We start from the raw sequence: 18,313 nt of genomic DNA, 5'->3' as shown, positions 1-18,313 counted from the left end.
GTTTCCTACCTGTGTATCAACTTATAGATTCCCTAGTATATATAGCCCCCTAGTTTTCTCTTACGTTTTAAGAATGTACTTGAAACGCTATATAATTTTGTGCAAGTTCAGTACAAAGTAACGTTTTCTTTAAATAATCAGTAGATATAACCAAAAGTAAACTAAAAAGCAAGATACGCAAGCAAAGCCGCGATCAGAAGTTCGTTGTAAACACAGCCATATGAGACATGAGAGATCATTGAACGTTATTCCATATTAAGGAAGGATGTTGCTCTGTTTATTGTTTTACTACTTATATCCATTCGGATGGCCTAATTGTGGTGCCGCGTATCTCAGTGATCGACGATAACATTGACTTTATAGTCAACAAAGCTACATTTAGAACCGTCCCACACTTGACATATGAACTAAAGTACAACCGATAATTGTCATCATTTTTACCTTTGATTGTTCTTTAGATAAACAAAATAATTAGCGTTACCATACGTTAAATCAAGTAATATATAGGCACTTATTTAATTTTATATTTACTTAATGGCTGTACAAAAGTATAAAAAGATTTACACGTGTTGGAATGTTATTATATATGTAATAAGTTTTATGTTGTATTAGCACTTATAGATTTTATTTATGATTTTTTTACTTTAAGTGTAAACTCGCCCTTATACATAAATCTCATTAAGAAGTGATTTCCGGAAAGTCATTCGAATCAGAATAGCAAGGAGGTCGTAAGATGCACCCGTTTGTCGAACTAAAGATTGAAACCACGATAAATTAATTTAATTTGTCAGTTATGACCATTATCCTTCTTTTAGAATTTTTATTGTATTGTAAATTGTTTTTTCACGTATTTAACATATGTAGCGATAAGAATGTTGTAAAACAAAAATGATAACCAGTTTTAATGATGAGAAATCTGCAAAATTTATACACGATATTTTGCTCACGTGTTAAATCGCCTTTACGTCCTTAATACAGTTTAAGCACTGTTTATTTTGGAAAGAAGTATGTTTATAGGAATTTGCAGATTACAAGATATATTGCAATATTGGTTGTGGAAAGTAAATGATTATAGTTATAATTCAGCGTTTCGTTGATATCTCACACGTGTGAGGGTGCAATACATTTCGAGGCAAATCTTTTGATCCTATTGACGTTCGGTTTACAAGGAGGTGGTGCGGCGTTCTCTCGCGCTCAGCTGAAGTATGATTTACGTACTTTCAGAGCTTGTGAACGCAACTAGTTAAAGGGAATTAAGAATATACTTATGTATCTATAAGCGAGTTCTGTGATTAGCTTTGTATAAAGTTTTTTATACACATTTATCAAATGAATCACTAAAGCTTTTGAAGTAAAACTTCTTTACGCATGCTTGCGTTACGAAAAGTGTGATCGGGCGAGGAGAACGGAGCAAGAGAGAGAGAGAGTGCGAGCACACATTTTCTTTGTCTGTTTCTTCTATAGCCAGTTACGTTTCGTATATCTAAGACACAGTGTAAGCCTTTTGCTAAAGAAGTTTTACTTCAGTCGTGTGGTCTAAACTAACTCACTGCTGGTTGGCGGATATGTAAGCTACTACGAGTAACGATCGCTATAAGGTATTTATGATAACAACCGGGACCAACAGCTTAATGTGCTCTCCGAGGCACGATGCGCCACGAAGGCAGGGTGTGGGAGACCCACAAGGAGAGACATCCAAACCGGAAAGAATTTGATAGGATGGATATTTGTAAATACAAATATCCATCCCGAGTGGGAATGGAACCCGCAAACCGCCGGTGTGTAGGCGCTGACACGGAACACGTATCACTACACCAAAACGTTTGTTATTCATACAGTGGTTCGTAAATTTTTTTGACGATGAATATTTATAGTATTTATAAATAAATAAATTACAATGTTGCCCGAGCACTAAGATGATGGTAGACGGGTCTGTATTATTTATAACTGACAATATGGAAACTACGCCAATGAGTTGACTGAGATAGACTAGAGATCTCTTTTAGAGATAAGTCCGCCCTTGCAAACTTCCTATGTAATGACAATTACTTGTAACATTATTTGAAGCAAAAAAGAGTATATTTATAATTTTATACATAATAACTCGTTTGTGATGTCATTCATATAATTATATAGTCAAAACCAATAAATTGCATATGTAAGTCACCTGAACAATTAATAGCTCTGCATTTAAAAAAATGTATAAATGTTATCGTGTAACTATTGCGCAAGGCTCTGCATTTTCCAAAAAAAAATTGTTAAAATGTTATATATTATCATAAAATAAATTTCCAACCTAAAAAATATAGATATACCTATAAATAAACATTGAATTCATATATTTAAAGATATTTGTCCGTCTGTGATTTGATGTAACACCTGTGGCCGCCAATATAATGTACCTACCTACTCATATTCAGTTATATATTTGAGAAAAAATGCAACATTTGTAGTTATTTATTTCAATAACTTTATTGTAATAAATGCCTTAGCAACTTTATCGTTTTCGTTACGACTTAAGTTACAAAAGAAGAAAAGAGTTTATCTAAAATTTATTTATGTAGATATGAATATTCTTATTATTCAAAAAAATTTAAGAAAACCAAAAGCAAAACACGTTGTTCTCATTTCCAATCTTTTGATGGTTTCATTAGTGTCTTCGGCTAACAAAATATTTGTGCTGATGTACCTACAAGGCTTTTTGAGCGGCAGTCACTAATTAACTGATTCAAACCGCCTAGCAATGTCATTTTATGTAAAAAAATTAGCGATTTTTTTTAAAATTAACCTCAGGAGCAATCAGTCGTGTTTGTAAAGTTATTTTAGCTTTACATAATCTATCTTTGAGACAGTTATAAACTAATAGAAATTGAAAGTTATGAGGGGGCGAGGATCTGATAGAAAAAAAGCATGTTTGATTTTTTTTAAAAGAACACCTTATTGATTATTATTTTTAATTTTTTTGTACATTATTAAGCATACTTCTAAGAATATTCTGCAATATAAGGACAGTCGGAACGAAGTTCCTTTCGCTTTTTGGTAGACCTTTGCTATAGGTACCTACAGTCATAATTTATATTGTAAAATATCAAGTTAACTGAGTTAAATTAAAAAATTTCTACTTATATTTACTTCTATATAATGATTTAACGCAAAAAGCCAAGGGTACCTATATGTAAAAACCACAAAACTGTACATGAAATAAATAAATAAAACTAATGCTCGGCTGTAACGTAGGTACTACCTATAACAAAGTGTCGAGAAAAAATCTTGTTACGCTTTTTTCGATCTCGCTCCCATCAGTGCGTGTACCGCACGAAAAGGAATTTCGTTTCAAAAGTATTTAAAATTCAGCTAGTGGTAGTGGTGAGAAACAAGTCACCTACAAAAAAAGTTTCCATACGGTAGGTTCACGCATGATTGCTTAGTGTGAAATTAAAAAAAAACCCAAGGGATTTCTTATCTTTATTTACATACATATGTTTATATACGATTCGAATGAAGGATCTAACAAAATATTCATTTTTAGGGTTCCGTACCTCAAAAGGAAAAATCATCATTTCCCTGCTATTATTCCTCTTATGTAGGGTCGGAACAGCATGTTTTCCTCTTTCATTCCTTTCTATTATTCGTCACATCAGCGCTTACTCCTTTCTTTCTCATGTTCTCACTCACAAAATCCATCCATCGCTTTTATCGGCTTTTCCTCAAAAGTCTTATAGAATCACGTTGTTGTCCGTTTGTCTGTCAAGACCCTTTTTCTCAGGAACGCGTGGATATATCAAGTTGAAATTCATATCAAATACTCAAGTCTACTGTCCCTTGGAGTTGTAAAAAAAAATCAAACTTCTAAGCCAAAGCAAACAAAAAATACAGCCGTTTATGCTGCAAATTTTCGCCAGTCGCAAGGGAATCAAAACCTACAGGATAGTGAACTCAGAATCTTTAAATTTGGTACGAAGCAACGTTTTATAGCACACATAAAAGAAAAATTACGAAAAGTATAAATTTGTAGTTACATAATAAAAATATTTTTAATAATTTTGTTTGTACGGAACCTTCGCTGTGCGAGTCTAACTCGCACTTGGTCGGATTTTTCAATTTTTGTAAAGATCGTATCAAATACTCTTTATTTTCTTTTACTTGACTTTGACCAATAATTGCTCTTTTCGTTTAACGAATAAGTTGTAATTGGAAAAAAAACCTTTCGTATAGAAACGAGTATTTAGTATATAAATTATGGGATTAAATGGAGTATAATTATTAATTATTAGGATTTAATATTACTTGTGTAATTTTAAATCCTATATTTGGTGTGGGTGTGTGTTGGTAATCCTATATTTGGTGGCGATCTTTAGGACGAGTAGCCTCTGATGAAGCTTCAGGTTAAACGAAGACAGCGGATGATGGATCGGGGAATCTATCATTGCATGGTCCTGAGAAATGGGGCGACTGTAGTGTTCGAGGGTGCCACTCAGGAGTTGTTAATCTCGAAGAGCCCTTAGAGCAAACGCTGGCGGGATCGCGGACGTCCAATATCGTCCCCGTGATTACGCTCAGGCGTGTCGAAGGTCCAGGGGCTTTTGTCGGTGCGAGTCCGACATAACTCTCTGCTTCTCCGGGCTGTGGTGTATCCATAACGTATTTCCCCTGGGTCAACAAAAAAAAGGGTAAACGAAGATCTTTCTCAAAAACATAGGCAACACTTACGCTGTAGGTATGTGTTCATATGTATCTTGAAAGTCAGACACGGCCTTTCTATAAAGTATAAATTTTGACAGAAAATATATACACTAAGGCTCTTATTTAAAAAAAAAACAAACAAATATTTTTTCCAGCTGATACCGTAATGGTTTACCTGCATCGATTCTGCCAGACCGTCGCGTGGCACTTAGAGTTTTTAATTTTAAATCTAGTAAATGTTTGCAAATTTTCGATCACCTTTTTGTATACGATGAAAAAAAAAAACGTAAATTTCTTAAATTATATTAAAGAAATTCACAGATTTGTGTGTAATATTGTTTGACTTATAGAGCTGGTGATCGGACCGATACCATCGAATTTTGCAAATATCCTTACAATATTGGTATAATTATTTAAATAAACTGAGTAGGTACAACTGTAATTTGTTCTGTGTGACTTACCTACATCTAGTGTGCAATCCAATATCATGAAGAAATATTTTGATTTTTAGAAGTCAAATAAAACTGGACTTACTTAAAACCTGTACTATATTACATATTAAACAAAAAAAAAAAAAAAAAACGGGTTCTTATAGAAGACCAATAACCTATGTTTTGATATAAGTACACTTCGAATACAAAAATAATAAGTAGGTACGTATCTTAAATAAAAGAGCGTTTTTGAAAGTGGCGCAACTATCCGGCTTTTCCCCTAATATATTTCCGTAAACTATAAATTTGTTAATAATGAAATAGTTTTATTAGTTAAATTTATAAACTCATTCGCCTCACCTCCGTTAATTGTATAAAGTAAACAATGGCACGCTGCTCGCGATGTAATGATTGCATCTATATCTGGTGCCGCGGATGTACCGCAGGTGTTTTCTGACAAGGAAAATAAACTAAATCCTAATCGATTTTAGAGTTAGAGCGAGCGGTTGTTCTTGAATAGATCGTTGATGTAGCTTACATTTAAGTGTGTTACATTTGGTGGCATTCGCTAGATTTATAAAACTCTAAAGATTGTAGAGTTTTCTATTGATTTCTATTGTTTTAGCTTTTGGTTAGCTCCTGAACTTATCACAAAGATATTTTTATGGAAAAATTCAGCAAATGAACTGCAGAGCTAGCTTAAATAAAGCAGAACTTGTAATTAGGAACTGCTTTAAAAACTTGATAACTTGTATTTTATTTTATTATGCACTAGTGATCCGCCCCGGCTTCGCACGGGTGCAATGCTGATCATCACATCATCACATCAGCCTTTTGCAGTCCACTACTGGATATAGGCCTCCACAAGCTCACGCCAAAAAAGGCGGGAACTCATGTGTTTTGCCCATAATCACTACGCTGGTGACCGCAGAGCTGGCTTTGTCGCACCGAAGACGCTGCTGCCCGTCTTCGGCCTGTGTATTGCAATGCTGATACTCTAAATATAAAATATAAAATAAATATTTGCAATGTACCTAAGGGCAAAAAATAGTGTTTATTTACGACATCACATTAGAAACCTCTAAAACTATCAGTGTTCTTCTACTATATTATGCATTATTATACGTAGGTAGGTATAAACCGTCCTCTGGAATCACTCTATTTACTATAGAAAACCGCATCAAAATCCGTTTTAAAGATCTAAGCATACCATATATGGTGATCTTTAAAAGGATCTTTATAGGCGTCTATCTAGAGGTATGGAGAATTATAAGTGGATATATAAGGATTTCAATATATACCTTATATATTTATAGACGACGCGTTAGCGATACAGAGGTAATAGCACTGGCTGTTGCGCTGGCGGTCGCGGGTTCGATTCCCGCTCACGACAGACATTTGTATCGACCATATAGATACTAGTCGTGGTCTGGGCGTTGTGTTTGTATATTGTATGTGTTTCCGGATCCCCAAAACAAGAGAAAATCCTACTGGGGGATCCGTTGAGTGTGATGCGTTTATTAATTCTTATTAATTCCTTGAATATGAGATACATAGTGAAAGTGTGAGCTAAAAGTAGGAATTGTGAAAAAAATAAAAATAAAATCATATGATATAAATTAACACCTAACAGATAAAAAAACATAGTCAGACGTATTTATCTACAGTTATAATACTGTGTTAGTATACTATTAATTATGTTGGTCATATATTTATTTGTTTAGAATAAATTACAATGATACGATTTAATAAAAGGCACTGCTACGTTTTACACGGATAGGTAAATTAGTTTGGCATACATTAGATACATCCTCTAATGAATGACGTAAGTTTAGAAGTAATAAAATAAAATTGAAGTTGCAAAGTCATATAAAACACATTAAAGAGTCAGTTTATTGTAAACAACTGCACTGTTTGTAACATCAGTCCGTTCAATGTTCGAAAGCACTCCATTGCGGCGCATACGCAACGCCCAGAGTCGATCAACCAATAAGATCTACTCGTGGAGTTCGACACGCCCATCTCTCGCGCTTACCCTGTGGTTCGTGTTGATAATGCCGTGCTAAGCTCAGTTTTTCAGTTGCGTTCGTAAGGGAAGGTACTATTTGTATACTTTTTTATTTTGTTATGATGTCATGACGTCTGTTAGTGGGGATGTAAATACGTCCAAATTGAAGTTCAGTGTGGACAGTATACTTGGAAACAATGAAACGTCGTCGAGTGCCCCAGTGTCGGAAACTCGTTCTCAGGAGCCTCCTTGTGCTGGATGTGTAGCTGCTTTGTACAGATGTTGTAGGGATGAACCTCCTCTTCTGCAATTGCAACTACCCCTACCTTATGCACATTTGCATCCAGCTTTAAGGCCTACGTCAGGTAAGATTTTATTTGAAAAACTTATTTGTATAAATACCTAAGTCCTTGTAACTTTGATTTGTATTAAGTAATTGTTTTTAAAAATTTTGTACAAATTTGTTTTCTAATTATTTACTTGCAACAATTAAGATATATCTATCTCATTAACTTTTACTCTTATATTGCAACTTTACTCTTTATCTTAATATATATAAATCTCGTGTCACAATGTTTGTCCTCAATGGACTCCTAAACTACTTAACCGATTTTAATCAAATTTGAACACCGTGTGCAGTTTGATCCAACTTAAAAGATAGGCTATATTTTATTTTGATATATTATGTTATTATTCAGAAAAGAATAAGGTGATACGAAGTTCGCCAGGTCAGCTAGTAATATATAAAATTGTAAATAACAGTTGTACCTACCTAATATTTTTTGGATAATTTTGTTTTACAAAAATGGGTAGACATTAATGGTAAATAAAGGAGAGTTTTAATTAATTAATTAATAAAACATTCTTTTGGCACGCCAATACATAATTGATAAAATACAGAATTACAATTGTAAGTAACACAGTTGCAACAGGCGGCCTTATCGCTAATGCAGGGATTTCTTCCAGGCAACCTTTGGGCAAAGGACTGATATTGAAAGTGTGGGAAGGGGCGGACAATATAGGAAAGAAAGAAAAACAAATAAATAAAATACTTATATCTAAAGTACATACTTACGACAAGCACACACATACTTACACACATCATACATATATATGTACATACATAAATACATTTATTTATTTATTTCATACATACAAGTTTACAGAGCTTTGCTCCAGATACAAGTGTCAATCAAAATAAAAAACCACAAAAACACGGGTATGACAAATGAAGAAAATAATGATAAATGTAGAAGTAGAAATATACAATATTATCAAAATACAATAATTAAAATTTACAATATCAATACATTACTCTCAGTGGATAATATTAAAAGAAATAAACATCAATAATTTGGTTAAGAAATTCATATGTAGAAATTACAATATACCTACAACAATGTCAAAATACAACATCTAGTCAAAATTCAGAATTCTGTTTATATTTTAAATATATTAGTGTCAGTATATTAAATGTCAAAACAAAAAAAAAAACGTCAAAATTAGAAAAATAAAAAATTACTAATATCAGGATTAATTATAATAATAAAATTAATTTATGACGTACAAAGATATTTATAGCTATTTTTACAGGAAACAGAGATTTTATCGGCAAATAAGTCTATGTCCTCACAATGAGTGAGCAAATCAATGATCAAATATAGAGCGCCTATTGTTGGGGCGTGTGCCGCGTACCGCGTGCGGGGTAGCTGGCTTGTGCATTAAGCGTGGCTGACGCTGCGTTGCAACAATTCCGAGATTATTAAATTAAATAATTTGGGGGATACGGGAAGGAACTAGAATATTTAAGCTCTCCAATAACACTAGACTATCTACTTTGTTAAGCAAAATGCGAAGATAGTGTATTAAGAGAAGTAGCTTACGTCTAAGACATAGCGTTTCTAGCCCAACCATACCATACACGAATAAAGAGGGGTAAAGATAAGGATAGTACCCATACTGATGCTTGTATAAATATCGAGCAAATTTCCGCTGAACTCGTTCAACAGTAATATTCTGTTTATCTACATGAGGGTCCCAGATGACAGCCGCATATTCAAGTTTATTACGAACGTAGCAATGAAACAGTATTCTAGCTACATTTAAGTTACCAAACTGCGAAGAAGTCCTTATGATAAAACCAAGAGACTTGTTGGCAAGTTCACAAATATTAGTCACATGCTCACGAATGTCAAAATTACTATCCAATGTCAATCCAAGCTCACGAATAGAATTAACTCTTTTCAAAGGAGCGTCACATAATTTACACTACCACTACCTGGATGCAGTTCCGTTTACGAGTAAAAGTAATGCATTTGTCAATATTAAGAGGAAGAGAATTTCTACTACTCCACTCTGCAACTGCGTCAGTATCAACCTGTAAGGCTTTTGCATCAGCTGCATCGGTAATTCCCATGTATAATTTCAGATCATCAGCAAAAAGAAGACATTGTGCCGTTTGAACAACATCAGGGAGATCACTGATCATAATCAAGAAAAGCGTAGGCTCTAAGGTACTACCCTGACTCACACCAGACCTTGTGTAAAATTTAAATGATTCAAAGCAATCAACTTTGACAAATTGACACCTATCCTTGAGATAGTCACTGAAAAAGTTAAGTAATTTAGGAGTAAAACCCATCAGAGTACGCTGCATCAACTTGGCACCTTAAATCAAGTTGAGAACATACATAGTCACTAAGTGCTATTAAGTTTGTAGTGGTAGATCTCGCTTTACGAAAACCATGCTGACTATGGTGCAATCATTCACCAATTTGATGGCTAATGAAACAGTTAAGAATGGTTTCAAATATCTTGGCAAACACAGACTGTATCGCAGTTGGTCTAAATGTGGAAACATCGTTACCTGAACCTTTGGGAATCGGAGTGACTCTCGACAGTTTCCAGCGGTAGAGATAACTCGAATGCTTGATACACAAATTGTATAAGAATTCTTTAGGACAGATATACAATCTTTACCTAGGAACACGGAAATACCATCATGTCCACTAGATAATTTTGGTTTCAGGCCTCTTACTGCAGTTTTTAAGTCCCTTGCATCCACTACGCGTATTGAAACAGATCTTGCGTCAGACAATGCATCCGCGGCCCTGGTGGCTTTAGCATGGTTTAAATACTATGGTTCTGGATCATGAAATACAGACCTAAAGTACCTAGCAAAGCATCAGCAGCAAATTGTCCAGTGACTCCTGTATTTTCATATACATACATACGATTTGGTACGATTCCTGCTCCTTTTCTTGTCTTTTATATATTCCTAAAATGTTATAGGGTCGTCAATAATTTTATTTTGAATGTAACTTAAATGTTCCTGATACGCTTTCGTTATTAGTAGTTTAGCGCGCCATCTATAGTATCGGAATAATAACTCTTTGTTAAATAATTGACCTTCTGATTTAATTTTTTTCAAGTGGAAAAATTTATTTTTTATGTTTTGAATGATTTCTTTTGTAAACCAGTTAGGATAATGTCCCCTCACCAGCGATGATTTTTGTTTAAAGGGGACATATAAATCTATTATACTATATATTTTAGAATAAAACATAGTAACAGTTACATTGACATCATCTACTTCGCAAATATCATACCAATCAAGATTGATTAAAGCAGTTTACAGCGATTGGTAATCAGCCTTCCTTCAATTCCGCTCCAAAGGTGCAAAACTAATAAGGGACTACTAAAGGTGGAAAACCGAGGAGCCTGCATCGAGCAACGAGAAAAACCTACAGATATTTCTAACGCGGGATGATTACTATCTATGGGTACTAGAGGATTATCACTAATTTGAACACCAATTCGATTAGAATCTACATCACTCAATATGAGGTCCAGCTCACCGCCATAGCTATTAATACCAGTGTTGTATTGAGTAAGATTACAAAATTTAGAAAACATGTTTAATTGTATTTAACAACTGGTATCTCCATCACGATCATTTCAAATCACAACGTAACCAGCAGGGAGGAGCTCACCATCGGACACCGAGCTCGTTAAAAATGTCTCAGTCAGAGCTATAAGGTCATATTTAGATTGCAAAATGTTATTATAGGAGACAGAAGTCTAAGAATGCAAGCCTCGTACATTTTGATAAAAACACTCTATTTTTTTTTGACTTATGTGCACTTATTTTCAACCCTTTTAGAGCAAAAGTCCTGACGCCAGGGCTTAATACAAATGCCTTTAGCTCAGTTATGGGGAAGCATCACCAGATCTGCCAGCTTGCACGGAACGTATCTTGAAAGATGCGTAACTACCAAGAGACCTCAGAACCTCGACAGTACAAACATCTTCGCCGCATACAGTTTGCATATGGGCACGCACTTGGTCATCTGTTGTACCTTCTTGAACGTAAAATAGATGTAAAAAAGTTTTTCTTTCTGCGGCACGGAGCAACGTAATACCAGGATGAGCAGTCTCACGAAGCACGCCAGATTGCGATGCACGATCCCTCCTATGCTTTACTTGCTTCCAACTGTGAGAGTCTTCCCGGATTTCAACGACTTGCTCACTGTGATCAAGCTTTTCAGCAGGATGTCTTTCGTTCTTATCAGGTTCTTCATTATTTATTGAAACCTCCGGTTGTACAGCCAGCGCCACCCGAGGTTTATCTTTTTTGAGAAGCCCCGTGGCAGCTTTGGTGGCAGTTGTTTTAGGTTTATTTGATGACGATGGCTTAGGTGACGTTAAATCAGATGATTGTCTAACAGATTGAATGGGGACCCGCGATGCTAAAGATTTTAGAGATATTTCGGTTTTAGTCGGTGTAGTTGCAAGCTGCTTTTCTTTTAGTTGATTCACACAGACAAATGAACCTTTTCGACTTTATTTATACAGTGGATCGTATTTTCTATAACTGTAGGTAATTTAGGAATTTCATTCACAGACAGCTAAACATCTATACATATGGTAAATGAGTAACTAAAACGAAGTAAAAAGAAGACAACGTTAAAGAGCGAAGATTAATATACGTGTCGTGTCAAATACATGGTAGCTGTGTAATGTTTTTTTTTTATTGATTTAATATATTTTTATGCATGATTTTAAAAAATATTAGCATTCTGCACTCCTTCTCTATACATATAGGTAAACTACCTATAAGTGTGCGAAATTTCATACTCCTCCGTCCGCGTAATTTTCGTAAAAAGGAGTACAAAGTTTTTGCTTAACGTATTTATCTATACTAATACTAGCTGACTCGGCAAACGTTGTCTTGCCGCTAAACGCTATTTAAAAATAGGGGCTGGTGGTAGAACGGTGAAAATTTAGGGTTGTATGTATTTTTCAACGCCAAATCATAATAAAATAAAAAGTAAATAATTTATCTAAAAATTAAAAAAAAAATGGGATGGACTACCCTTAAAATTTAGAGGGATGAAAAATAGATGTTATTCGATTCTCAGACCTACCCAATATGCACACAAAATTTCATGAGAATCGGTCAAGCCGTTTAACTACAAACACCGCGACACGAGAATATTATATATTATTATAGATTATAAAGCTGGAGAGTTTGTTTGTTTGTTAGAACGCGCTAATCTCAGGAACTACTGGTTAGATTTTAAAAATTCTTTCAGTGTTAGATAGCCCATTTATCAAGGAAGGCTATTGGCTATATTGCTATATATCATAACGCTAAGACTAATAGGAGCGAAGCACCAATGAAGAATGTTTCAAAATCTTTTTTTTTTCCTTTTGAGAGCTTCCCTAGTTAGCCCAAAGAAACTTTTCCTCGTCCGCGTGAGCAGAAGCTAGTATATAGATATTAGTAGGTACCTACCTACTACGTAATGACATTACCTACCTATTCAACATCATTTAAGGCGATAAATACATTTCTTTTTTAAAAATATTCAATGATTATGCGCGTTTGACAGTGAGTGGTAATGAATTTCCACAATCGACAAGCAGTTTCATGGGGGCATCAAATCCTTGAGACAAACTGTTGGAATATATATTAAATAAAACCATTTATAACATACTAGCTATGATACCCGGCTTCGCTCGGGAGTTGATATGAGATTAGGTGGTAGTTGAAATAAAAAAAAATTATGACGTAAAAAGTAAAAAAAAATATTGAAAACATTTTCTCATTATTTACACTACTTGTTTATAAACAACGTTTTTCATTTTATTGTCTGGAGTATAAATATATTATATACCTAAATTTTAAAATTATCAATTCTTCAATACTTTTCTTTCTTCGCTTTTTCTGCTTCTCAGTACCCTGAGAAAAAACTCACACGTGATACTTCAAAATAAAGGCTCACAGATAACTTATTTCCTTTTCGTTTCGAAATTGCTTGTTTCGCTGTTCAAATCGAACTAACTCTGGCGGGCGACACCGGGCTCTTATACATATATTCAGAGAGCTAGGCTCTAGGATATTCGAGAAAGTTTGAGAATATTTTCTTTCTCACACCTTCTAGAATGTTCTCGACATTATCGTCCGCCGTAACAATAGGTTCTGCAGCTGTAGCATACGCAGTAAAGGTGCAAAATTTAAAAAAAACAAATTTTAAAATGTTTGTAGAATTAATTTGAATAACTAAAATTATGTCGCTTTAACGCCAAAATATAAGTTAGCTACTGCTGTATAAATACATAAAATTTAATAACTTTATTATAGTAACAAATGTAATTTAAGACTTTATTGAAATTGGAATTTTAATTTTCGCGCCATTACTACATATGCTGCAATTATTCGCAGAACCTTTCGAAATGCAACCCAAATAATCGTTCTGAATTAAGTTCAAGTATTCGACAATAGATGGCGCCACTACACTTATTTTCCAAGTTGAAGAGTTGGAAAAGCCCTTAAATCTTTAAAAACACGCCCTTTAGGTTAAAACGGGAACTTTCTTGTGCAAGGGGGGATAAAGGGGTATCACACTATATAAGTCCCTTTATCGTGCCGGGACTCCTTTTTAAGTTTTATCGGCACGCACATTTTATCAACTTAGTTTTATTATATATAATGATAATGATAATGATTTAAGCCGTGTTTACTTTTTATCTTCACACATAGATGTCACATGAACACACATTGTCGATTTGTAAAATCATAAGATAGACACTTTTTTACCTTTTATTAACAGCGAATATTCTACTTACAAGTTTAATTCAACTAATTATTCTCAATGTTTCTTTTTAAATTTTTAGACAAGTTTCTTAGGGTTATTACTAGAATAAAAAAAAATTGATGTAAAATACTATTATTGAATATATATTATCCTTATAATTAGTAAACATTTTTTGGAAAGTTAGAATACGCAGTATAAGTTAAAAATGTAACTGAAATCTTAAAAATAAAAGACGGTATTTTCAGTCTTTTAGTCGCCTCATTCTATATCAGGTAAGTTTCTAAATTATAAGTATATTCTCCCTATACTCGTATTCGCGCTATATTCGCCCTTGTGGTAGGTAGGTACCTATACGAAAATTCAGAATATATTTCAAAATACGTAAGAGAGTAAAAAGCATCTATCAATTCTGAATATAAATAGAGATCAGCATCTTAGAGGATGAAGGCTTGAATGCATCGTACAAAATTTTACTTTTCTACGTTGTTTCAAACGTAAACGTTTGGTTGTAACAAAGGTTGCTAGGTAACGATTTATAAAATGAATTGCTTTTGTGGTAACTGTCAACACAACTAAAAGATAAAAGAGTGATGCTGCGATTATGCCTATAAGTACACAGTTTACATCCATTCGTCTTTGTTTACATGTAACATGCATGTAACATGTCTCCTTGATCTTGTCTCAAATAATATATATTTTTGCTTTATTTTATTTAGAAACTTTTTATACAAAATTACTTACCAGTATCATTGTAACTGAAAATTCTAACAAGCCAATCAATAAGACCTATGAATCTGAAGAGTTTTTGCCTATTTACATGTTGGATGAGTCAATTTATCTTGGAACCTTCCTGCTTAAATTATTCTTTATAAGTGTTACTTCTCTACTAGATGAAAATTATATAGTAAGTAACATTTATTTAACAAATGAAACCGCAACACACTTGAAACCGAAAATTTTTTGGCAGTTTCATCGATTTTAAATTCAGATACCTCAGTTCTACTTAATTAATTATATCTTTTACAGCCGTGTACCGTCTGCCAATACCAACGTCATCGCCGTCGCAATCATCAACACCACGGTGTGACGTCTCCTCCAGCGGAAAACGAAAACGATCGTGGTCCCGCGCAGTTTTTAGTAATTTACAACGGAAAGGTTTAGAAAGAAGATTTCAAATACAAAAGTATATAACTAAACCAGATAGGCGGCAGTTAGCTGCGACATTAGGACTCACTGATGCACAGGTAATGAAATTTATTAGGCATTTAAATGTGTTAAAACACATTTAAAACATGTGAAATAAAACTTGTTTGTTATAGGCATTCATTTTATGGGGCAAAACATAACATAAATATAAAGATTCTAGATTAATAAAAATATTTATAAGCTGCTTCATATTTTGCTATATATTTATATCTTCTTTGGATGGTCTATCGCATTTAGTAACGAAAACTCAGACAGGGTTTTCAAAAGGTCCCCTTTTCTGTTTAATGTGGTCACTATGAGTATAAGCAAGAATCTGAACGACTATATACTTATCTAACTTAACTAGCGGACCCGGCGAACGTTGTCCTGCCCATTTATAAAAAAAATTTACACTTTTTGTCTGTCTGTTTTGTCCGGCTAATCTCTGAAACAGCTGGATCGATTTTGACGGGACTTTCACTGGCAGATAACTGATGTCATAAAGAGGAACTTAATATATAAATAGGACCACGAGACAATCCTTTACCCACTCCACTTCCACTTTTTCAACTGCCCTTCGACTAAAAAAGAATCATCAAAATCAGTTATTCCAGTAAAAAGTTCTGAGGTGATATAGGTACATTAAAAAAATACAGTCGAATTGAGAACTTCCTGCTTTTTTGTAAGTCGGTTCAACCAATAAAATCTAACCTTGATGATTAACTAATACTGAAATTATATTGACAGGTAAAGGTTTGGTTTCAAAACCGACGTATGAAATGGCGGCACACGAAGGAAGGTCGAGCGGGACTCAGTGCGGTGTCTGCTCGCGATCCAGACTCCACAGCCAACGATGACAACGAGGACGTAGATGTCGATACATTGAGTGATTAAAGAAAAGATTTTTAGGTGTTAATAACGCAGACTATACTGTTTTCCTGTAAAGCTATTCCTGCAAAGCTATTCCAACACTTTCCAGTTTTATTTTGCAACCGCTGCAACATACCTATCGTCGGATTTTTGAAAAAGATCTTACTGCATATATATATCTAAAACGTGTACGATACCATTATAAATTTATTTACTTATTTTATCCAGTTAACTAGATTGGAAATAATTTATAATAATTCTACAATAGGAAATCTATAATAGGAAAAATCTATTGTTTTTGATATGTATTGGTCAATGAATATTTTGGCCTAAAAATTGATCTCCATCGATAATAATTATTAAGTTTCTTGGTGTAAATGTACAGATTGTTTTATTGCTCGAAGTATGTTAAAACATAAGAAAAAAATAAATCAAAACTTGAATATTTTCATAACCCATATATAGTTTTTTTTTGTAATATAAAAAAAGTGTTGTAATGATATTCAATAAAAATTACCTATTCAGTAAATTAAAATTGTTAACTGAGCTGAACTTGAGATTAGAGAATCGGTCAATTACAATGTTAGATTTTATATCAAATACATGTTCTAACATACATATTTTGTTAAATTTGGATGAATCCAAGCCTATACATTGATTATTTTTTCAAAATAATAATAGTAAATACGTATTTATTTATACTACAGTAACAAAAAATAAAACTAATTTTGTGTATTGATGTAAATATATTTACATGAAAATTGGAATACGCATATATAGTATTAAGTACTTTGTACAATTCAATAGCCTAAGTAGACTAAAATTTTAGTGTATAGTAAAATAATTTTTGTAAAAATGTATATTGCTATTGTCAAAATAAAACAATAAAGTGACATAATAAACAATTAATTTAATTACACACTTATCGTTTAATTATAAAACATTCGCTGTTACAACTTCAGTAATCAACTAATTTTATTTTACTTTTACTATTGCTAGAACTTTCCCTTTCTTCATCTCGATAACGGCTCGAAGGCCCATCGTCGTAGTTTTGTTCAGAGCTTCTAAAATTCCTACTTCTATTGCTGCCTCCTTGAAAATTAGGACGTCTCCAACTGGGGCCTTGGTATCTATCATGTTCAAACTTAGAACCATAGTTGTCGTGACGGTTATAATTATCGTGATTGTCGTAATTACGACCATGTTCACTATTTTGGTATCTATCGTGTCTATTTTGATAGTAATTTTGTTCTCTATCGTCATTTCTTCTATCCCTGTAACCATCTGTGTTTTCTGCATAACGTCTCCTATTGTAAAATGAGCTCTCCCCTATTTCAGGCTGTTTATACCGATAAGGTTGTGGTGATGGATCTTTGTCAGTTTCCCATATTGGTATACGTTTTCCTCCAGGTGGATTACTTTTAGAGCGACTTCTGTCATCTCTCTTCCTTTCTGATATGGGTGAGTGTCTGGAATATATCATTATAATTAATTACCTTTTAATAAGAAAAGAAACTAGATACAACTAGGCTGGCTAGGCTGGTAGTTCAAAAATCCAAATACAAAGCAACAAATTACCGCTTATTAAAAGCGAATGAAATTTTAACTAAAGATATTGTTTAGTCGCTAGTAGCAAGATTGTCATAAACGTTAACGAGAGTCATTCTAAACAAGACATCGAGGTATGAAATCAATCATAAAATAATACCTGGAAGAGGAGCCACTTCCACTCCTGTCCGAGTCATCATCGCTTGATCGTCGATATCGTTGATGTCTCATTTCTCGTTGCCTAGGAACATTGCAACAAAACATTAATTATATTTAAAATAAAAACATAAGTACGCAAACAGTAGTTTTTTACCACTAAATGAGAACAAGTAGTTAAAGATATAATATTTATTTTATTAAATAATTACAGGCTAAGCCCATACTTAGGTAGGTTATAAAATAAAATAAAAATTGCATCATATCTTATTCCCTAAATGGGTTCCCTAATGGTGGGATGTAACGTCTAACGTATGTTAGGATTCAGTCCC

The 18,313-nt window shown here is 33.7% G+C and overlaps 2 protein-coding genes and 1 long non-coding RNA gene across 3 annotated transcripts in view; 1 reads left to right on the top strand and 2 right to left on the bottom strand.

Moving 5' to 3' along the window:
* The first annotated feature begins 7,190 nt into the window (after positions 1–7,190).
* Positions 7,191–16,301, top strand: LOC123661250 (homeobox protein DBX1-B-like). The gene is made up of 3 exons (XM_045596238.1): positions 7,191–7,487; positions 15,249–15,466; positions 16,155–16,301. The coding sequence occupies exons 1-3, from the start codon at positions 7,250–7,252 to the stop codon at positions 16,299–16,301; spliced, it is 603 nt and encodes a 200-aa protein (XP_045452194.1). The 5' UTR covers positions 7,191–7,249.
* LOC123661253 overlaps positions 13,410–18,313 on the bottom strand; it is a 315,897-nt gene continuing 310,993 nt past the window's right edge. The window contains exon 3 of the long non-coding RNA XR_006744319.1: positions 13,410–13,441. This is a non-coding gene — a long non-coding RNA (uncharacterized LOC123661253). The remainder of the gene's footprint in view (positions 13,442–18,313) is intronic.
* The window catches only part of LOC123661251 (CLK4-associating serine/arginine rich protein), a 36,093-nt gene continuing 34,783 nt past the window's right edge, over positions 17,004–18,313 (bottom strand). Inside the window, exons 15-16 of the mRNA XM_045596240.1 lie at positions 17,986–18,066; positions 17,004–17,746 (exon numbers count right to left, since the gene is read on the bottom strand). Coding sequence (XP_045452196.1) covers positions 17,236–17,746; positions 17,986–18,066 — 592 coding nt within the window. The 3' untranslated portion in view covers positions 17,004–17,235. The remainder of the gene's footprint in view (positions 17,747–17,985; positions 18,067–18,313) is intronic.

This window comes from Melitaea cinxia, chromosome 16 (genome assembly GCF_905220565.1).
Source record: "Melitaea cinxia chromosome 16, ilMelCinx1.1, whole genome shotgun sequence".
NCBI classification, from domain to species: domain Eukaryota; kingdom Metazoa; phylum Arthropoda; class Insecta; order Lepidoptera; family Nymphalidae; genus Melitaea; species Melitaea cinxia.
This window is presented reverse-complemented; position numbering and strand designations above follow the sequence as displayed.